The 21,611-nt window shown below is 49.9% G+C and overlaps 1 protein-coding gene across 1 annotated transcript in view; it reads right to left on the reverse strand.

The window, feature by feature from the left end:
• SIL1 (SIL1 nucleotide exchange factor) overlaps window positions 1–21,611 on the reverse strand; it is a 257,546-nt gene that overhangs the window by 2,646 nt on the left and 233,289 nt on the right. The window contains exons 8-9 of the mRNA XM_039485336.1: window positions 16,002–16,098; window positions 3,191–3,355 (exon numbers count right to left, since the gene is read on the reverse strand). Of these exons, the coding sequence (XP_039341270.1) occupies window positions 3,191–3,355; window positions 16,002–16,098 (262 nt within the window). The remainder of the gene's footprint in view (window positions 1–3,190; window positions 3,356–16,001; window positions 16,099–21,611) is intronic.

Raw genomic sequence — 21,611 nt, forward strand, 5'->3', positions numbered from 1 at the left:
GGCATTGTATTTATATTTTGATTTACCATATATGGGGAGAAAAGGAAGAAAAACTCAGGCGAGATTTCTCTTCCCACAATCCTGCAGGAAAACCATTTCCACCACCTGGAAAACTACAATATTTTCAGTGCACACAGATTGTCCATCCTTTCAGGGTTAAACAGAGACAATGAAGCAGGAAAAGTAGTTCAGAACCATCTTCTCTTCTGCTTCATTTCACTGAGCTGGCACTGGCATGGGCTGGAGTTAGTTTTGCTTCATTTAAAAAAAAAATAGCCTATTGCTTTTCAGTCTATCACCCCGAAGCTAGCCCTTTACAGCATTTGTGACATCACCACTTATTCAGATTAATCCAGCACCTTTCCAGGGGCTGCTTTTTTCCATTTTGTCTGCAGATGTAACAAGAGAGCAGTCTGTGATGTACATCCTAGAAAATAGTTTTCACACTAAAAGGGCTATAAATGTCATTGTTCTAGTATAAAACTTAGAATTTGAATGGGGTGCAGATTATCTCAAGATAGACTGAATCTGTGAACAGATGGAGTTGCTAAAGATACAGTATTAAAACATGGAACGGGATTAAAGGGACAATGCTAAGACAAGTCATAGATACAAATTCCTTATTTGTGCCGTTGAAGGGACAGGGTTAACTTATATTGGACCCAATATTTATATTTTATAAAACATCAGACTAACAAAAATATTTCCAACTCTTATAAAAAGTCCATTAAAAACTAGTTTTAAAGCATATAATCATTTTTCTTCAAGGTCTGAAACCCAAATACTACAGCAATAAAAATCTGCAGGTGAAACTGACTATAAACAGAAGTGAAACTTGACTTAATTGATTTTCATTCTCCAACGTAACAGAAATGCAGAAAATAAACAACAAATCAAACAGTGGCTAGTAAACAGGATTTTAAACTGATATTTACAGTAATAATCAAAGCTGGTGCTAAGTAAAATAGATACAGATGTTTGCTTGGTTACAACCTAAGATTTACAAATGGACAGTGCCCCATAAAATTAAAAGAATTACAAAAAACTAGCTAGTTTGCACATCGATACCCTGGTAACTCTCTTTGCATTTCATTCACTTTGGACAATGAAGCCAGAAACCTGGCTCTCCTGCACGTTCTTGGTTTTAACATTTCAGGGTAAAAAACTCACCGCCACCAAAACAAACATTGATTTTATTGTTAAAAAGATGCTTAAATGACTACACAATATTTTCAAGGTTCAGAGACCAGATCAACCCAGGGTGTACAAACTGCCTATGCCATGGATGGCCAACCTGAGCCTGAGAAGGAGTCAGAATTTACCAATGTACATTGCCAAAGAGCCACAGTAATACGTCAGCAGCCCCCAAATCAGCTCCCCCCAACCCCCGCGCCTCCCGCCCACCAGCAGCCTCGCAGATCAGCGCCTCCTCATCCCTCCCTACACCTCCTGATCAACTGTTTTGTGGTGTGCAGGAGGGTCGGAGGGGGAGGAGTGAGGGCATAGCAGGCTCAGGGGAGGGGGCAGGAAGAGGGGGAGGGGGAGAAGAGCCAGTGGTTGAGCAGTGAGCACCCCCCAGCACATTAGAAATTTGGTGCCTGTAGCTCCAGCCCCAGAGTCGGTGTCTATACAAGGAGCCACATACTAACTTCTGAAGCCACAGGTTGGCCACCCCTGGCCTATGCAATATGGAACCCAGCTCCACAGGGGCTTCTCCTGCAGTGCTGCAGGGAGGCGTGTTGGAGCAGAGTGGGCCCCCCATCCCTTGGAGATAGAGGCAATGCATGTGTGTGTGGGGTGGGGGGGCGGCATGCAGGGTCACATGCCCCTCCAGATTTGCTGCTTGGCTTGTATGGAGCATGTCCAGTAACACTGCTGAAGCCAGCTGCCCTCACTCTGAACCCAAATCTCCACACACACATCCAGCCCCACCCCACTATCAGCAGGCACAGGTTGTCTCTGCCTGGAGAGTTCCCTGGTACCATGCCTCTCTGTTTGGCCTTGATACAACTGCCCTTTAATGAAGATCTTAAGAACTGTCTTGCATCGCTATAACTGTTCCCGAGTCACATGCATTTCCTCACTCCCAGGAGTATAGCTCACATCTTCACTGCCATCCAGTGAACATGGGCTCCAGCAAACTGCCCCACAGCCAGTGGTGAGCTCCAGCCGGTTCGCAGGAACCGGTTGTTAAATTTAGAAGCCTTTTTAGAACCGGTTGTTCCAGGACAACCGGTTCTAAAAAAAGCTTTTAAATTTAACAAAGGCTCGGGCAGCTGTCCGCCCGGCCCCCGGCCCCAGCTCACCTCCCCCTCTCCCCTGGATGCTCCGCTCTCCTTCTCCTCCCCCTTCCCTGCTTCCCGCGAATCAAATCGTCGAGGAAAGCCTGAAACAAGCAGCAGGCAGGTGGGCGGCGGGGGGGGGGGGGGGGACGACGGACGGTGCGCACGGCCCAGTCTGGCTCCACCTGAGCAGCTCCCCCGGCCGAGCGCCCCAGCCTGGTCCCAGCCAAGCAACCCCAGCTTGGGCTGGTCCTTGCCGAGCGGTTCCAACCTGGCCCAGCTCGGGCCCTGCAGCACCGGTGCCGGCCGAGCGGCTCCAGCCCGGCTCGGAAAGTTGGGCCCCGCGGCGCCAGTCCCGGAGCCGTCTGGCCCGGCCTGGCGAGTCGGGCCCCGCGGCGCCGGTCGCAGTCCCGGCGGAGCGGATCCGGCCTGGCCCGGCAAGTCGGGCCCCACGGCGCCGGTCGCAGTCCCGGCGGAGTGGACCCGGTCCCGGCCCCAGGCAGTGTGGTAAGGGGGCAGGGAGGGAGTGTTCGGTGGGTTGGGGGGGGTGGATACGGGTCGGGGCTGTCAGAGGGCAGGGAACAGGGGGATTGAATGAGGGCAAGGGTCCCGGGGGGCAGTCAGGAAGGAGCAGGGGTTGGATGAGGTGGTGGGGGGCAGTCAGGGACAGGGATAAGGGGTGGGTGGATGGGGCTGGTTCCAGGGGGCCATCAAGAATGAGAGGAGTGGTTGGATGGGGCGGCAGGGGGCAGTCAGGGGACAGGGAAGGGGGGGATGGGTCAGGGGTCCCCGGGGTGTGTGTCAAGGAACATGGGGGATTGCGGGGGGCACGACCCCCTCATGAGGTGAGGAGGAGGGAACCTGTTGTTAATATTTTGGCAGCTCATCACTGCCCACAGCCCTCTTACCTTTTCCACAATCAGGTCATAGAGCAGCGTCACAACACGGATGTAGAGAGTCTCCAGGCCATTTTCTTTGAAGAGATTTCTAAGTACTTGAAGGCCACCAAGCTTGAGGAACTGCAGCTGGGCATAGGGGAAGTGTCTCAGCATTGAAGACAAAGCAAAGAGAGCCTGGCAAGCACAAAAGTTAATCAGTCTCCTAGTCCAGTGACAGCTGCCATTTCTGAATGAACTCTTGCTCAGCAATCTGCATTCTGAAGAGCCCTAGCATTCTGGCTTCATCTTCCTTTATGGAGTGCCACAAAAGGCAGCTGATTAATGCTACATAATATGGGTGCGATTTAAAAGCCCATCAACAATCTCACTTAATGACTTCTAATCAGGGGAGAAAAACACAACTGTGTTCACTCATGACTTGCTGTTCTGCAAACGCTTGCCCTTGTTAATTTAAATCTCTCCTCACCAGCGAGGTGGTATCTCTGCATGGATCCTGAGTGTGGTGTCTGATCCCCAACTATCTTCTTACAGGAACCTGAAGACCATGGGTATGTCCGCATTGCGGTCAGAGGTGTGAGAGCAGCTTGTGCAGACATACCCCCACTAGCTTTAATCTGGCTAGTTCAGGTACCAGAGCAGTGAAACTGCAGCACCATGTGTTTCAGGTGGGGTTGTACAAGCCTGCCCCTGCCCCTGGGTAATTACTCCTGATGAGCAGTGAAACTGCAGCAGCACAGACTTCGAGCTCTCTCAGTTAAAGCTAGTGTAGACATACCCCCTGCTTGGTCCTGCAACCTCTGTTGACTTCAGGGGTACTGTAGGTGCCCAATACCCCCCCCTCAGGATCGTGCCCTTTGACCTTTCTCCAGGTTAGATGCTGTCAATCCAGCTCTCACGGACAGACTGCCCACATCAACTTTATACGCTCTCAGACTTTAAGGCCAGAAGGGACCATCATGATTTAGTCCAGGGGTTCTCAAACTTCATTGCACCATGACTCCATTCTGATAACAAAATTACTAGACTACACCGAGAAGCGGGACCAACCCCAAAGCCTGAGGACTTCAGCCTCATATGGGGGAGGGTTGGTGGTGTCATCTGAGCCCCGCTGCCCAGGGCTGAAGCTGAAGCCTGAGCCCCGCCCCCCAGGGCTGAAGACTTCCAGCTTCGGCTTTAGCCCTGGCCCCCAGCAAATCTAACACCAGTTCTGGTGACCCCATTAAAAAAGGGTTGCGACACACTTTGGGGTCCTGACCCACAGCTTGAGAACTGCTTATCTAGTCTGACCTCCTGGACATTGCAGGCCACAGAACCTCACCCATCCATGCCGGTAATAGACCCACAATCTCTAGCTGAGTTACTGACATTCTCAAATCATGATTTAAAGACTACAAGTTAGAGAGAATCTACCATTTACTCTAGTTCAAACCTGCAAGTGACCCGTGCCCCACGCTGCAGAGGAAGGCCAAAAAAAACCCCAGGGTCTCTGCCAACCTGACCCACGGGAAAATTCCTGCCCAACCCCAAATATGGCAACCAGTTGGACCCTGAGCATGTGGGCAAGACCCACCAGCCAGACACCTTGAGAAGAAATCTCTGTAACAACTCACAGCCCTCCCAATCTAGTGTCCCATCTCCAACCATCGGGGATACTTGCTGCTAGCAGTTGCAGATCAGCTACATGCCATGGTAAGCAATCTCATCATACCTTCCCCTCCATAACCTTATCAAGCTCAGTCTTGAAGCCAATTAGGTCTTTTCCCCCATTGCTCTCCTTGGAAGGCTGTTCCAGAACTTCACTCCTCTGATGGTTAGAAACCTTCATCTAATTTCAAGCCTAAACTTGCTGATGGCCAGTTTATATCCATTTGTTCTTGTGTCCACACTGGCACTTAAATAACTCCTCTCCCTTCCTGGCATTTATAGCAAGCAATCATATCTCCCCTCAGCCTTCATTTGGTTAGGATAAATACGCCAACCTCTTTGGAGTCTCCTTTCATAAGGTAGGTTTCCATTCCTCTGATCACCCTAGCAGCCCTTTTCTGAACTGGTTCCAGTTTGAATTAATCTTTCTTAAACATGGGAGATCAGAAGTGCACACAGTATTCCAGATGCGGTCTCACCAGTGCCTTGTATAACGGCAATAACACTTCCCTGTCTCCACTGAAAATACCTCCCTGATGCATCCTAGAACTGCATTAGCCTTTTTCACAGCCGCATCAGATTGGCAGCTGATAGTCTTCCTGTGATTAACCAATACACCTAGGTATTTCTACTCCTCTGTCACTCCCAACTGATACATCCCCAGGTTATAGCAAAAATTCTTGTTGTTAGTCCCTAAGTGCATGACCTTGCACTTTTCACTATTAAATTTCATGCCATTTCTATTACTCCAGTTTTCAAGGTCATCCAGATCTTCTTATATGATATTCCGGTCCTCCTTCATATTGGCAATACCTCCCCCAACTTTGCATCATCCACAAATGTTATTAGCACACTCCCACTTTTTGTGCCAGTGTCATGAATGAAAAGCTTAACTTTATTATCTCAGCTTTATAGGATCTTCCAAGAGAACTTACTTTGGAGCAATTACTTTAAATGGTGTCAGATACAGCATACAGTTCATGGCACTGTCTCCCTATTAAAGCAGGTTCCAAACAGTTTTCTCTAGTGGTTCAGTCGCAGGACTGGCAGTCAGGATTTCTGGGTTGTATTCCTGGCTTTGCTACTGATTCACCATGTGACACATGGCACATCACTTTACCTTTCTGTGGCCCAGGTTCCCTCTCTGTGAAATGAGACCACCACTGGCCTACCCTACAGGTGTACTGTGAGGACAATTGGTTGAGGCTGCTGCTTAGGCAAGGGTTACATCTGTCTGTATCTGCAGCAAGCAGTCTGCTGTTGCTACAGTTCCCCAAGGAGCGTGATAAACAAATGCAGCACTAGAGTGTGGAGTTGCACAAGAGGCTCTTTCTAAATACCAGAGCTGAGATGGGGAAAGGCTCTATGCTCAAAGCTGTTGTAGCCCGTGCACCTTGCATTCCTCCTGCTATGGTGGGGATAAGCCCGAATATGCAGGAAGGAGCAGGTGACCAGTCCAAATGAAAGTGGAAACTAATGGCAAAGACATTGTTCTGAATCTTTCTAGTACTAGATACAAGGTTTGGGATAGACGTAGGGCTAATGAGATTTCTACTTTGATTTGGGTTAGCTGCTGATATGAACTCAGTCTATGGTATTTATATAGCACCACAATACTGAAGCACTGAAACAGAGTAACATGAGAGAAGCAGGCTGCAGATCAAGATGGGTTTTGCTCTCACTGAGCTTTGTTAACTTGTATTTCAGGTAGGGTGACCAGATGTCCCGATTTTATAGGGACTGTCCCGATTTTTGGGTCTTTTTCTTATATAGGCTCCTATTACCCCCCACCCCCTGTCCCGATTTCTCATATTTGCTGTCTGGTCACCCTAATTTCAGGTAGTAGGTCTGTTAAAATAGCCAAACTGGACCTATGCCCATCACTTGAACTGAACCCAAGCCAAAGATTTTCTCCTTCTGGAGGCTTTGCAGTCTGGATGCTGCGCCCAAATACCCTGAGAAAGCCTATGCTCAAACCTCCAGCCCAACCAGCAGAAATAGTACCAGTATTCTGGTGGATGTCACTTTGGCAGACACCCATCCAGCCCCATCAAAGCTCAGACAGCTTGGATAAATATTGAACTTCTGAGTGTTTCTCTAATCCTTCAGAACTCACTGATGTACACCCATCACTCTCACCTTCCTGTTCACTGCTCTCACTGAGTGCATCTGGTCTTAAACTGGATTATGAACTCTGATTCTGTGTGAGTACAGACCCAATTCTGCTTGGGCAATTTGGGCACTACTGCAGTACAGATAATTCATACTAGTATAAAGATTACTTTGGCTAGCAATAGAGACGTTTAGGTGCTCTCTCCCTTTCAGAGCTGTTACAGGCCTGCGGTTAAGGCTGAGGAAGGGGGCAATTTGTGGCTAAATTATTGATTTTTACACCTCTCTGATATTCACAAAAATGGTTACTTGAGGCAACATGTTAAGTGGTAAGCAAGGCGGCCAGGCTGCCAGTCTACCCCTCAGGAAAGACTGCTGCTGAAACGAGAACTATTACTGAGATCATCCATCTCAGAGCCTGCCAACAATGGGAATTGACTCCTTAGCGCACAACGGTGGGACGTGTTTCCTGCACCCACTGTGGGGAGATCAGAACAGACAGCTATTTTTTCTCAATCCAATAGATTTCTATTTTATAATCTCTTAGTTGCCCGCAGCAGTTTAGTGGATACTTCTGTCTCCTCCTCACCACAGTCCATAGTAACAGTGTGCTGGCACGCTGACTCCTCCTCCACCCAAGCATGGCTGGATGGGAAATAGGACTCTCCTGCACTCACCATGTTTTCATTCTGATGGGAGTAAAAATCTCTCCCTGTCACGCACAAATGTTACATTGCATTGCAGCTGATGCTGAAGTACCACATCAGCCTGTAGTTCTGCATTACACACCAGAGCCATCCCCTTGGTTCAGAAAAAGGCCTAAAAGATTGTCATATTGGATGGTGGGGGGGCTTAGATTTGAAGGGAGACTGTCACAACAAGGAGTATTTTGCCTGGAAAGGGGACGGGTTAAGGAGACGAGACAGAAGCATCCAAATGATGACAAGGACAGTGAAAAAGGACAGGTACCTGTTCCGTAACTGGCATTCTTCGAGATGTGTTGCTCAAGTGTATTCCACAGTAGGTGTGTGTGCTGGCCATGTGCACCAGTGCTGGAAGTTTTTCCCTTAGCAGTACCCGTAGTGGGGGAGCACTGCTGCGACCCCTAGAGTGGCGCCTCTTTATTGTGCTATAAGGGGAGCGGCGCACTCCCCCCACCCTCAGTTCCTTCTTGCCAGACAACTCTGACAGAGGGGAAGGAGGGCGGGATGTGGAATACATCTGAGCAACACATCTTGAAGAACGCCAGTTATGGAAAAGGCAGGGCCGGTGCAAGGAAGTTTCGCGTCCTAGGCGAAACTTCCACCTTGCGCCACCCACCCACCCAGCTAACCCCCTCGCCCCCACAGCAGCTAACCATGCCCACCCACCCCTCCCACCAGAGGCCCCCCCCACGGCAGCTAACCCCACCCCTCACGGCAGCTAACCCAGCCCGCCACCCCCCCCCCCGGGGAGTCCCCCCTGCAGCAGCTACCCCTCCCCACACTCTGCAGCTAACCCCGCCCGAGGAGCCCCCCCAACTCTGCGGCAGCTAACTCTGCCTGGGGAGCCCCCCTCTGCGGAAGCTAACCCCATCCCCTCTGCGGCAGCTAACCCCGCCCGGGGAGCCCGCCCCAGGTCACTTCTGCTCTGCCTCCTCTGCTGAGCACGCCAGCGCCGCTCTAATTCTCCTCCCCTCCCAGGCTTGCGGCGCCGACTGGAGGAGATTTCCGGAATGGCCTGGTTCAGTCTAAGTAAAAGGCCAGCACCCTACGCACATCTAGCATGTGTAGGCGTTGGTTCCTCATCAGAGGAATGAGGCTTGGGACAGAGTATCGGAAGGAAAATGTCCTGATCCATATGAAAAATCGAGACCACCTTCGGCAGAAAAGCAGGGTGTGGGCGAAGCTGGACCGCATCCCTGTGGAAGACTGTATACGGGGGTTCCGAGGTTAGGGCCCTAAGCTCCGAGACACAGCAGGCTGAGGTGATCGCCACCAGGAACGCTACCTTCCATGATAAGTGGGACCAGGAACACATGGCCAAGGGTTCAAAAGGGGGACCCATGAGGCGGGAGAGCACTAGGTTCAGGTCCCATAGCGGGACTGGGGGCCTGGCGTAAGGGAATGCCCGATCCAGTCCTTTCAAAAACCGGGATGTCATGTGATGGGAAAATACTGAGTGACCATGCACTGGAGGGTGGAAAGCCGAAATGGCCGCTAAGTGTACCCTGACTGAGGCGGGAGCTAGCCCCTGGGTCCTAAGGGACAGGAGGTAATCGAGAATGATGCGGGTGATGGGGAAGTACCCAGTAGCACATTCATGTTTTCAGAAGAGTGTGGCGGGTGCCAACAATTTTTCAAGGCTTATTTTGTATTTGTACATTAAATAATATGAAAAACATCATATTTAATAATATATGAATCCATAAGATCAAAAGGGTAATTTTAGATGTAAAAGGTATTAATTAAATTATTCGGCAATTACTCTTTTCACCTTACCATGTGAATTTGCTCTTTTTTATCTACCTGTAAGAAAAATTAAGGAGTTTTTACAAAATAAATATCAACAGTTTTCATTTTAAGTATTTTTAAAAAGTTAAACATTGTTGAACTGCTGGTCCAAATATACTTCTTATTCTTACTTTAACATAGAATGGAGCCTGCAGCCTCGGAGTTCTCTGTCCCCAGCAGGCGCGGGGCCGCAGCTTCTCTCCCCTGCTGGGCACTAGGCGGGCGCACATAAATGCCCCGGCAGGCGTCATGGCGCCCGCGGGCACCGCACTGGGGACCACTGACCTAGACCATTTGGCCAGGTAGGTCCGTCATGTGGATGGCTTTCTGCTTTCCTGCAGAACTTGCCTGACATTCTCCGAACACCTCCCTTCCTCCTCGTCTAACCATGGAGCAGCCACGCTGTCAGATAAAGCGCGGCCAGGTTGGGATGGAGGAGGCATCCCCCCTCCTGGGAGAGGAGATCCGTCCGAAGCGGCAGCCTGCGCGCGGGGGCCGCTAGAAGCTGCAGGAGGGTTCCGTACCAATATTGCTGGGCCCAATCCGGGGCTATGAGGATAACCCTTGACTTGTCTGCCTTCACCTTCTGTAAGACCTTGCATATCAGGGAAATGGCAGAAAGGCATAGAACAGGTGGCCCGACCACCGAATCAGGAATGCGTCCAAGATTGCCCCCCTGCCCACCCTGGCCCTGGAGCAGAACTGGGGGCAGAGACGATTCTGAGCGGTAGCAAAGAGATCTACCAGGGGAGCTTCCCACTCTCGGAAGAGTTGCCGGGCGACCTCCCAGTGGAGTGATCACTTGTATTGGTGGGAGAAAACCCTGCTGAGATGATCGGCTCGCGTATTGCAAGTGCCGGGTAGGTGAAAAGCCCTCAGAGAGATATCATGGGCTATGCAGAATTCCCATAGGTCCAAGGCTTCCTGGCACAAGGCTGAGGAGTGCGTGCCCCTTGCCTGTTGATGTAATACATTGCGGCCGTATTGTCTGTGAAGACTCTGACCATCTTTCCCTGTAGGTGCGGCCTGAAAGCTATGCACGCCAGGCGTACCGCCCTGAGTTCCCTGATGTTTATGTGCAGGGACAATTCTGAGGTCGACCATCTGCCCTGGGTTTGGAAGCTCCCCGTATGGGCTCCCCACCCCAGGTCCGAGGCGTCCGACACCAGATCTAGTGAGGGAAGGGTCTCTCGGAAGGAAATCCCTTGTAACATGTTGCTTGGGAGGGACCACCATTGCAGGTCGGCCACTACGTTAGGAGGTAACATGACTACCTTGTCCAGATCGTCCCTGGCCTGGGAATATTGGGAGGCCAGTCAGAGTTGGAGGGGCCTCATTCTGAGCCTGGCATGTCACACCACGGAGGTGCATGCTGCCATGTGGCCTAAGATTTGAAGGCACACCCTTGCCGTCGTCATGGGGAAGGCTGTGACTGAAGCTATGAGACTTTTGAGTGTTTCGAACCTGTCCCGGGGGAGAGAGGCCGTGGCCACCACCAAGTCTAACAGCGCCCCTATGAAGCGTATGCGCTGAACCAGCACTAATGTGGACTTGTCCTCATTCACCACTAGGCCTAGACTCTTCCAAGCGGCCAGCAGAAATTCCATCTAGGCCTGTACCTGGGACCGAGACTTGCCCTTGAGCAGCGAGTCGTCCAGGTATGGGAAAATTTGCAGCCCATTCCTCCTGAGGTGGGCTGCCACTACTGCCATGCATTTGGTAAAAACCCTGGAGGCCGTGGAGAGGCCAAAGGGAAGGACCGTAAACTGGTAGTCGTTCTGCCCTACCCAGAAGTGGAGGATGTGCCTGTGACCCTCGAAAATATGGATGTGGAAATACGCATCCTGGAGGTCCAGGACTGCGAACCAATCCCCCGGGTCTAGGGATGGAATAATAGAGGCCAGGGAAACCATACAGAACTTGTAATGGACCATAAATTGGCTGAGGTTCCGCAGGTTGAGGATGGGCCTGAGCCCGCCTTTTGCCTTCGGAATCAGGAAATACCAGGAGTAAAATCCTCTGCCCTGGAATTCCCAAGGTACCTTCTCCACCGCGCCCAGAGTGAGGAGGCGCGTCTCCTTCTGGTCTAAAAGGAGGGCGTGCTCCGGGTCCCTGGGGACCTCCGGAGGCGGGGAGTGGTTGGGGAGGGGGGAGCGAAGCGAACTGCAACATGTAGCCCTTGAAAATGGTGCTGAGGACCCACTGGTCCGACGTTATATGGGACCATTGCACTCAGAAGGCAGATAAATGGTTGCAGAACACAAACTTTATTAACTGGGGGGCTTCCCTGGCAACAGGCCCAGTGGCCCCCTGCAAAGAGTCAAAAGCGCCTCTTCCCCTGCCTCTTGCCCTTTGAGGGGCCAGGTCGCGGGGCCGAGCGGGACTGGCGCTTGGACCTGTGTCTCTGCTCCCTCGGCCTCTTAGGTAGGGGCTCATATCTGCCCAACTGAAAGGGCTGAGGTCTGTGGCCTGGGTTTGTCCTTTGCTGGCGGGACATATAGGCCCAGAGTTAGCAGGGTGGTGTGGGAGTCTTTCATCCCATGCATCCCATGCAGACGGATGTCTGTTTGATCCGCAAACAGGGCCTTCCCGTCGAAGGGCAGGTCCTGCATGAGGGACTGGGACTCCGCTGACAGCCCCAACAGTGAGAGCCATGATGCCCTGCGCATGGAAACGGCCGCGGCCACTGAACGGGCGGCTGTATCCACCGCGTCCGAAGCCACTTGAAGAGCTGCTTTCACGGCCGCCGCTCCATCATTGACCAAGGCTCTGAACTCCCTCTTGTCCCTTTCCTGGAGAAGAGGTTCAAACTTTGGCAGGGACCCCCATAAGTTAAAATCATACTGGCTCAGCAGGGCTTGGTGATTTGCCACCCTGAGCTGGAAGCTCGCCGATGAATAAACCTTCCTGCCGAAGGTATCCAGTCTCCTGGCGTCTTTATCCTTGGGGGTGGGCGCGTGTTGACCATGCCTCTCTCGGTGGTTTACAGACTCCACCACTAGACAGTTGGGTGCCGGGTGAGAGTACAAGTATTCGTGCCCCTTTGCTGGTACAAAATACTTTCTCTCTGCCTTTTTAGAAATAGGTGTCAAAGAGGCCAGGGTTCACCAAAGCGAAGTTGATATAATAATAATAATAATAATAATAATAATACCTATATCGTAGAACTGGAAGGGCCCCTGAAGGGTCATCAAGTCCAGCCCCCTGCCTTCACTAGCAGGACCAAGTACTGGTTTTTTGCCCCAGATCCCTAAGTAGCCCCCTCAAGGATTGAACTCACAACCCTGTTGGCCACCCCCTGGTGGAGAGGTAGGGCCACATGGCCTGGTGCCGAGGAGGACAACACGTTGAACAGGGTGTCCGATGGCTCCTCCATCTCCTCAGCCTGAAGCTGGAGATTTGAGGCCATCCGCTTAAGGAGCTCTTGGTGAGCCTTAAACTCTTCCTGTAGGGTGGGTGGTGGTGCCATTATGGATTCCTCTGGTGCCGGTGAGGGGACCAGTTCTGCCCCTAGGGCGTCGGGCAGTACCTGTAATTCAGCCCCCAAGTCCGAGCCTGGGTGTGGTGCCGCTGGTTCGGTACCAGCTGACTTTTCCCGGTGCCGAGGCGGGGACGTAGAGTGTACCTGTGATGCCCTGGCCACTGAACAGGGTCTCGCTGGTGCAGGTAATTGGGGCCACAGTGCCCACTGACACTACTGCCCTTGCCAAGGCGCCCCTTGCCACTGACCCGCTTGGGGACCGAGCGGAGCCGCTTGATCGTGGGGGGCGGTGTGGCCCGGGGATGGGTGGCTGGGTGCCGAAGCCGAAGTCGCTGAGGAACGCACGGTGCCATATGAGCGTCGGGAGTGTCCACGGCTGTGTCGGTGCCGACCTCGAGATTTAGACCTCGACAACGAAGACGTGTACCCGTCGGAGGTGCTGCTTCTAGATTCCCCCCGGCAACCATGGCTATGATGCCTGGGTGCCGATGACGGTCGAGGGGCGTTCCGAGCATGATGTCTGTTGGAGCAAACACTTGAATCTAAGCGTCGATGCCGATGGCGTCGAGACCTGCTCCTATAGCTTCAGTGGAAAGAGGAGCATCGACGCCTCTTGTCTCGGTGCCTGCGACCTTTGTGGGTAGTGGAGGCCCCTCAAGACTCCCTCTCAGGTGAATCGGCCAACGGAGTGGAAGTCTGGCGCGGGCTCCGGGATGGCCCCTCAGAACGGGTAGGTATCTGGTCCTCGGAGTAGGGGCTATGCCGGACCAGGGACGGTTGATGAGCTCCCAGCGGTGGCTTCCCTCAGGATTGGGGGCCCGTCTCAGGCGGTGCACCCGGCACTCGAAGGGCGAGGATGTCACGCGCTGCCTGTGCTGCCTCTGGCGTCGATGGCATTCTCGCTGCAGGAGAGGCACGCGCAGACGAGACCGGACTACTCCGCTCAGCGCGAGTCGGAGGTCTGGTTCCCGAGGGGGATCATGGGCTGGCCAACTCGGGTCCGGCCACACCCATCCTCTCAGCGCTGCTGAGTCCTCCCTTGCTTCTTGGCGGGGGCGCGGTGCCGACTGGTGGATGGAGCCTCACTCCGCACCGATGACGCGGTGCCTGGCACCGAGTCAGGTTGGTGTGCCGGTGCTGGGGCCATGGGCCAATGCCAACTCCATTAACAGGGCCCAGAGTTGGATATCTCTTTCATGCTTCGTTCGAGGCTTGAATGATCTGCAGATTTTACAATGCTCACTTACATGAGTCTTGCCCAGACAGCAAAGACACAGAGTGTAGGTCGCTCCTGGGCATAGAACTGCGACAGGAGTCACACGACTTGAAGCCTGGGGCATTAGGCATGCCCGGAGCAAGGCAACTACCTAGAAAAGCAATCTACGAAGAAGAGTTGTACTACTAAGGCTAGAAACACTACAGCAGAGCTGGAGCACGAAGTTCCAACTACCTTCACTGGCGGCAAGAAGGAACCGAGGGTGGGGGAGTGCGCAGCTCCCCTTATAGCGTGATAAAGAGGCGCCACTCTAGGGGTCACAGCAGTGCTCCCCCACTACGGGTACTGCTAAGGGAAAAACTTCCGGCACCGGTGCACGTGGCGAGCACGCATACCTACTGTGGAATACACATGAGCAATCATTTGAAGAAGAACCTTACCCTATCATAATACAAGAACAACGGTCACTCAATTAAACTCCAGGCCATGGTGAAAGGGCTCTCTGGAGTCATTTGTTACTGCTCCGACAGTAAACTAAATTAAAGAAAATATTGGGGTGATTTCTCTGCCTCTGGTGAGGTCACCCCGTCTCTGAATGCTGCCAGAAGTCTTTGAAAAAGGCAAAAGTTTTGCTTTTGGAATGAAGCAGACTACACTCCAGGGCAATGGTTTTCAAACCTTTCTCTAGATACCTCCTCACCATCCCTGTGAGGTCATCACACTCCCCGCATCACACGTGCTGGGCTAGGCCAGCAGGATGCTCAGTGTCATTTTCAGGAACGTGGTGTAAACATTTCTAGCAAGCGCAGCTTTACACAAGCCTGCCTGCCCAGCCTTGACAAGGAGGGAACCTTTTCATGCAAGTGAGTACATGCCTCAGTCTCTCCACTCCTGTGGCCCACACATTCCTTGAGACTCAGGGGTTTATCACAGGCTAGAGGGAAACACTTTCATGGGATCCTCTCTTAAAATACTGACAGCACATCACTGATATTAATGGCAGGTGCATTAAGGTTGAGTAACAGGAGCTACTTTTTCCACTCCTCCTGTGGAATTCACTGTGCCAGAAGGTCACTGAGTCAAACACTGGGCCTGGATTTGAAAAGGAGCTAGATAATTTTATGGCCAACAACAACCGTTTGTAGCTTTGCATGTTAAGGTATGGGTAATCAGATCTCATGCTTGAGCGAGTAAACTGATCACTGAAGGGGAGAGTGAAGAATCCTGTACCTCAACGTACAGCACTGCACATTTAGCTAGGGGCATTAGTAGAGCTTTTCGCCTTCCTCTGAAGCATCAGATATTGGCCCCTGCTTGAGGCAGGATGCCAAAGCGGATGCAGCAATTATCTTCTCCAGAACATCAACTCCTATTCATTAGCCTGTGATCTTCATGCCGGGATCTGCTCCTTCCCTCCCAGACTAACATACAGCTCTGCCTGCCCAACAGTATGAACTCACTGAGTGATCTGCGTTTTCCTTTTAAAGTAGGGCAAGGCCTATTGCTGCCATGAGGTGACAACAGTGGGCTGGCTAATGGCACTGTACACCAGAGAGGCAAGGTTTCCCTGTCAGTATACAACTGCAGCTTGTTAACTATAACATGGGTCACCTTGAGAGCACTGAAAGAAGAACAGAACCCCATCAGTCTGGGTGGAAGCGGGGGGGAATGCCCACAGACCTCCGGGCTGAATCTGACCCTCTGAACATAGCCTAACACTGCTTCTGTGAATGCGCCTCAATATAAAGCACCACAGATCCATGAATAGGCGACACAGATCACATCACTATGTAATGATGCCAATGCAAGACTACACAATACACCTGGATGTCATATTTAGGAAACGTTAATACACACACATTTTGGCCAACTTACCTTTTTCTTCACAGCTAATGGTTGTTCTGTAGCCAGAATAACCAGCAGTTTTTGTAGAGCACCACCCTCAATTGCTTCCACTTGAACTCTGGGATTGCTGAGGGAAAAAGCAAAATGAACATCAGGAACAGACACTGGATCACAGGGAAACTAAACAGGTTAGCACACACTTTGCTGCAGGCTTGTTTCTAGGTAAGGGGTTTTGTTTTTTTTAAATAGTGGGGATGAGTTACTTTCAAGATGTACTGTAAGGCATTAATGATTATTAAGCACCTATTTCAAATTGGATTGTTTAACAACATTTGCCTCAATTCCTCCCTGTATGAGGGACTATCTACGAAGGTGACATCTGCTGGTGAAATTTGGCACTGCATACCTGATCTAGGAACCGTTTTTGTCATTAGGGTAAGCACATGTTTTTGTGTACATAAAACCTCAAGCTAAACAGAAACACTTATTTTTAAAAGCCTACCCGATGCTGACAGTTGCCATGTACTTTTTTTACTCCAAAGAGAACTATTAGCACAGGCAGGGTCATCTAAATGTGAGTGATTTTGGAGATCCTAGTATCACATTGCAAAACATTTTGCTGCTTTCTCCTGATCAGAATGAATACATCCCTGATAGAAGATTGTGAGGGTGCCTCTGGCATCAGTGCCACCACCACATGACCCTGGGTGTGAGCTTCTGAGGCTACCTGGAGTATGAGAGGGAGAGCCAGTGAGGGAAACAATATAGTAGCCATCTGTATGCAATCTGAACATGGAGAACAATGCGCCTGGTCTGAAATCAGTGACATTTCCAAAGTCAAACTATGTATGGCAGATCAACAATGAAACCATCCGAGATCCCAATTTGAAAACTCAATATATGGAAAATTGCAACCACATTTCTGCATAAACTACCATCTATTTTCATTTAGGTGTCATGGCTTCTGTTAATTCCTTTCATTAATAATTAAAGTTGTGTTACTTAATTAGCCAACTAGCACACATTTGAGCATGGGGCAGAATCTTCCCTCTCCAGTTTCTGTTACTCCTTCTTGTGGCCTGTATGGCAAAAGGTTGCAGCAGAGAAGGTGCGGTTAGTAGACCAGGGCAGTTCACAAATGCAGATCTGTGATTTCAGTGAGTCACCTCCTTCATTTACCTGCCCTGTGCTAATGAAAGCTAAGCTGCCACAGGCCTGGCACCACCCAGCTGAGCCACCATGCTGAGTTGAAGAGTCCCTATTTGCATCACCACCAAACCCTCCCAGTCTGACTCTCAATACCCTTGTCTTGCTGAGGCAGCCAAAGCTGGGTGTGAGGTGGTGAGGACTACTCCAACAGCTGGATATCAGCAGGTTGCCCAGAAACATCACACCTCCCTTTGTGCTGATTGGGTGATTCCAGCCGGTGGATCCCTTTACAGAAGCTTCTCTCCTCTTTTGTGTAGGTATGTATTTATTTATCGCAGGATCGTGCTAGTCAAAAGTTAGCCTGCATTGTTAAGTCCAGGACAGATACTCTAGATCTTTTCCTTCATATAACCTTTAGGAGGCAAAGGGAGGCATGTATGGTACAATACCATATTTAACATTGGGTAAAGGCCATCATACTCCTTAGTTGGCTGTAAAGTGAAGTGAAGTCAGTGTCCCAATCAATTTCAAACGGACTGGCTTGGTTGAGGGGGGCATCTGAAACATACCTGCTGAGGGAAATGTGGCTTTGCAAGTTAACTAACCATGCTGGCTACCAAAGGTCTGGTCTATACTACTGACCTATATCAGTATAACTACGTCACTCAGGGGTGCTCAAACTCTAGCCTCATCTGGAGGCACAAGCAACATTTCAGTTCTGGTGCCATGTAACTGACAGACTGGCACTGAAAAGATCAATATACTCAGTAGTGCAACAGAAAGTGAAATGTGACTGACATAACCTGAAGTGATGGCAGCACAACACATAAGGGGCATGCTAGGCATTCTGTGCTGTTCCTTCTGGGTGTACTAGGTTCTCATTAGTAAATATCTTTTTGTTACCACAGGTGTTAACCTAGCAATGATCTCTCCCATCACCATTTCTCGCCTTCCGTTCACACCAATTGCTCCATTAAACCCTTTCACTTTATATTGTAACCCTTAATGGCCTTTTATTCCAGTTCTCACTTTCCATCTCTCTCTTTGTTCCTCAGTTTCTATTAACATGCTGATTTATTTAAACACTTCTCTGTCACTGCCCAGCCTGTACCATAGGACCCATCTTTCACCACACCTGCAAAAGGGAACTTTGTCCCTAAAGCTCATGAATTATAAATTATGACTTGGGTCTAACACACACACAAAGTCTCATGTTATGCAGTTTTCCTTATGGATTATAAATGGCTACAACCACCCGTCCACATGGGCTGGAGCTGTATAATTCCAGTTCTTGACCTGAACTGCCCCATAGTTTGTGGGTCTTGGGTCCAGCTAACACCTTGGCTTCAGGAGTTCTCATATGTTGTGGTGCACGTGCGCACTTCAGGTAAGGCAGCTGACACAAGAGGGCATCAAGGAAGGCAACACATTCCTTATGGCCTCTTCCCAGATAACGCTGCACAGCAGGGTGGGGGTTTGAATAAAGTGTGCCCATCACATATGGGGTATATGAACCATCCAGTGCAAGGCAGACTGGGTCTGGCTAGGCCAGGGAAAACACGCTGCTGGGCACATTTTACTGTCTCTCTGAAACCCTTGGTGGGCATGTGTGCTGCAGCCTGCCAGCTGGGGAGCTGACCATACAAGCTCGCTGCTTTCCAGGCAGTATTTTAGACACACTTCATGTGCTCTGATTTGCAGATCCAAATTTACACACAGTAATAACAATCAAAAGGCAGGGAGGCTCCAGGGTTAGTACAGGAGGCTGGGAATCACTATTTCTGGGCTGTATTCACTATTCTGTCACCAGCTCACTGTGCCATCTTGGGAAAGTCACCTGGAGCCAGCTCCTGCCAGCCTTATTATGGGCTATTCCTAGGGTTTGGTACTGCTCAGCTTGAGTGGCCAAATCCAGCCCTTAACCAGTAGGTGGCTCGTTTTACCCAATGGGGTTAGTACCATTAACACAAGGGTGCTGGGAGGGTGATTTCTTTAATGTCTGCGAAGTGCTTGGCCAGCCTGGGCGGATAGGGGCTTTCGGGTCTGAGATAAGTTCAGAGTATTACTGTTAATAAAAAACCCTGGACACCCAAGAGGCCAACATGCATAAAGCAGGTTGCAGAGTCCTGTTTATACCACTGCACATGAAGACATATTATCTCTCTTTTTTACTGTGAGCAATTCTAGTCAGACTGTACCCTGAGTGCTGAGCTCTTATTGGGGAGGTAATGGGGTGGGCTCAGCCTTTTTCAATCTCCTGAAAATACTTTATAGAGGTTTAAAGTTAGTGTTGCGGCGTGCTTCTTTGGGGGTGAGCGTGGAAGTGTCTAGATGCTGAAGGGTTCCTCCTTGGTGGGGTTGGCGGTGAGAAATGAATATGCACATTTGGACCAAAATGTCTAGCTCTCTTTGTGCCTAATCCCAAGCGACGCTCAGCACTCAGTACCCCTGGGGCACTTGCTTTCTGAGGATAGAATACGGTGAATCAGCCTTTGAAGCAGCTCTAGTGCTGCAGTTAGACTAAGGTCACATGTCGCTGCTACAGTTGAACATTTAGAGTTGTTACGATTACCAGAAAGCTGGAGCAGCCAGTGCCAAGAAACATATAAGAGATAAAGACAGAGACAGGCAAAGGAGGTCATAAAAACAGAAAGACAAATGGGTTTGGGCAGGGAGAAGCACTGAATTGAACCGATGGCTTAATATTAGCTCATAAAAATGAAGCAAACATAAAGCTTTCCTGTGTCAATCAGGGTGTGAGGCAATCTATCAGAAAGCATTTCTGCAGGGAGATTAGAAGCAGGATCAATATGGGTTTTGCTTTTCTTATCGTTATAATGACTCCGTGTTTTGGAGGCGGCAGATCTGATGTGCGGATTCCAGATTCTAATTACCAGGTTGACCTCAATATAGAAAAACACAAAATTGTGAAAGCCACCTACTAATGGCTTCCTTTGATTATTTTCCTCACTCAGTAGCTGAGATACTGAGAGACTCTATTAATAACAAACCATATTTTGTGGACTGAATAGCAGAAGCACAATAAAGCAGCAGCCAGTACTATACAAGGTGTCAAGGAAAGAAAATCCAGCTGCTTTTCTTTCCAGCCTGGCTCTCCACTTGCAAAGCTTTCGAGGAAATGAAGCCTCTGTTGGAGGATTTTGGGGGTGGAGGAGTTGAAGACAGCAAATTTTTCAAGTCAAGGAGAGTTCCACCCACATCCAGGGGGTTGTGGAAAATGAATGGCCAACCAGGATTGAATAATGGCTGAGATGTGGTAATGGAGACTGAAGCTAGTGTCAAAGCAGAGAAAAGGCAAAGAATAAGTAACCCTGAGGGAATGGTACTGGAAGGTATAACAAATCCCTCCATTCCAAAGATACCACAGCACATTATAAACATCAGTTAAGCTGTTTCGTGTGAGGCAAGAGGCCTTACACAATGTATAATTCACCGGTGAGACTCAGTGCCTTAAGATATCACTGAGGCAAAAGGCTTAGTAGGATTCAAGAAAGGGATGTCAAGTATCAGGGGGTAGCCGTGTTAGTCTGTATCCACAAAAACAACGAGGAGTCTGGTGGCACTTTAAAGACTAACAGATTTATTTGGGCATAAGCTTTCGTGGGTAAAAAAACCATTTCTTCAGATGCATGGAATGAAAATTACAGATGCAGGCATTGTTATACTGACACATGAAGAGAAGGGAATTACCTCACAAGTGGAGAACCAGTGTTAACAGGGCCAATACAATCAGGGTGAATGTAGTTCACTCCCAATAATTGATGACGAAGTGTCAATTCCAGGAGAGGAAAAGTTGCTTCTGTAATGAGCCAGCCACTCCCAGTCCAAATTAATGGTGTTAAATTTGCAAATGAATTTTAGTTCTTCAGTTTCCTCTTTGAAGTCTGTTTCTGAAGTTTTTTTGTTCAAGTATGGCTACTTTTAAATTTGTTATAGAATGTCCAGGAAGATTGAACTGTTCACTTACTGGCTTTTGTATGTTACCATTCCTGATGTCCAATTTGTGTCCATTTATTCTTTTATGTACAGACTGTCCGGTTTGGCCAATGTACATGACAGTGGGGCATTGCTGGCATATATCACATTAGTAGATGTGCAGGTGAATGAGTCCCTGATGGTATGGCTGATATGGTTGGGTCCTCTGATGGTGTCACTAGAGTAGATATGGGGACAGAGTAGGCAATGAGGTTTGTTACAGGGTTTGGTTCCTGGGTTGGTGTTTCTGTGGAGTGGTGTGTAGTTGCTGGTGAGTATTTGCTTGTGAGTATTTGCTTCAGGTTGGGGGGTTGTCTGTAAGCAAGGACTGGCCTGCCTCCCAAGGTCTGTGAGAGTGAGGGATCGTTTTCCAGGATAGGCTGTAGATTGTTGATGATGTGCTGGAGAGGTTTTAGCTGGGGGCTGTATGTGATGGCCAGTGGTGTTCTGTTATTTTCCTTGTTGGGCCTGTCCTGTAGTAGGTGACTTCTGGGT

The sequence above is a fragment of the Mauremys reevesii genome, linkage group 8 (assembly GCF_016161935.1).
Source record: "Mauremys reevesii isolate NIE-2019 linkage group 8, ASM1616193v1, whole genome shotgun sequence".
NCBI lineage: Eukaryota > Metazoa > Chordata > Testudines > Geoemydidae > Mauremys > Mauremys reevesii.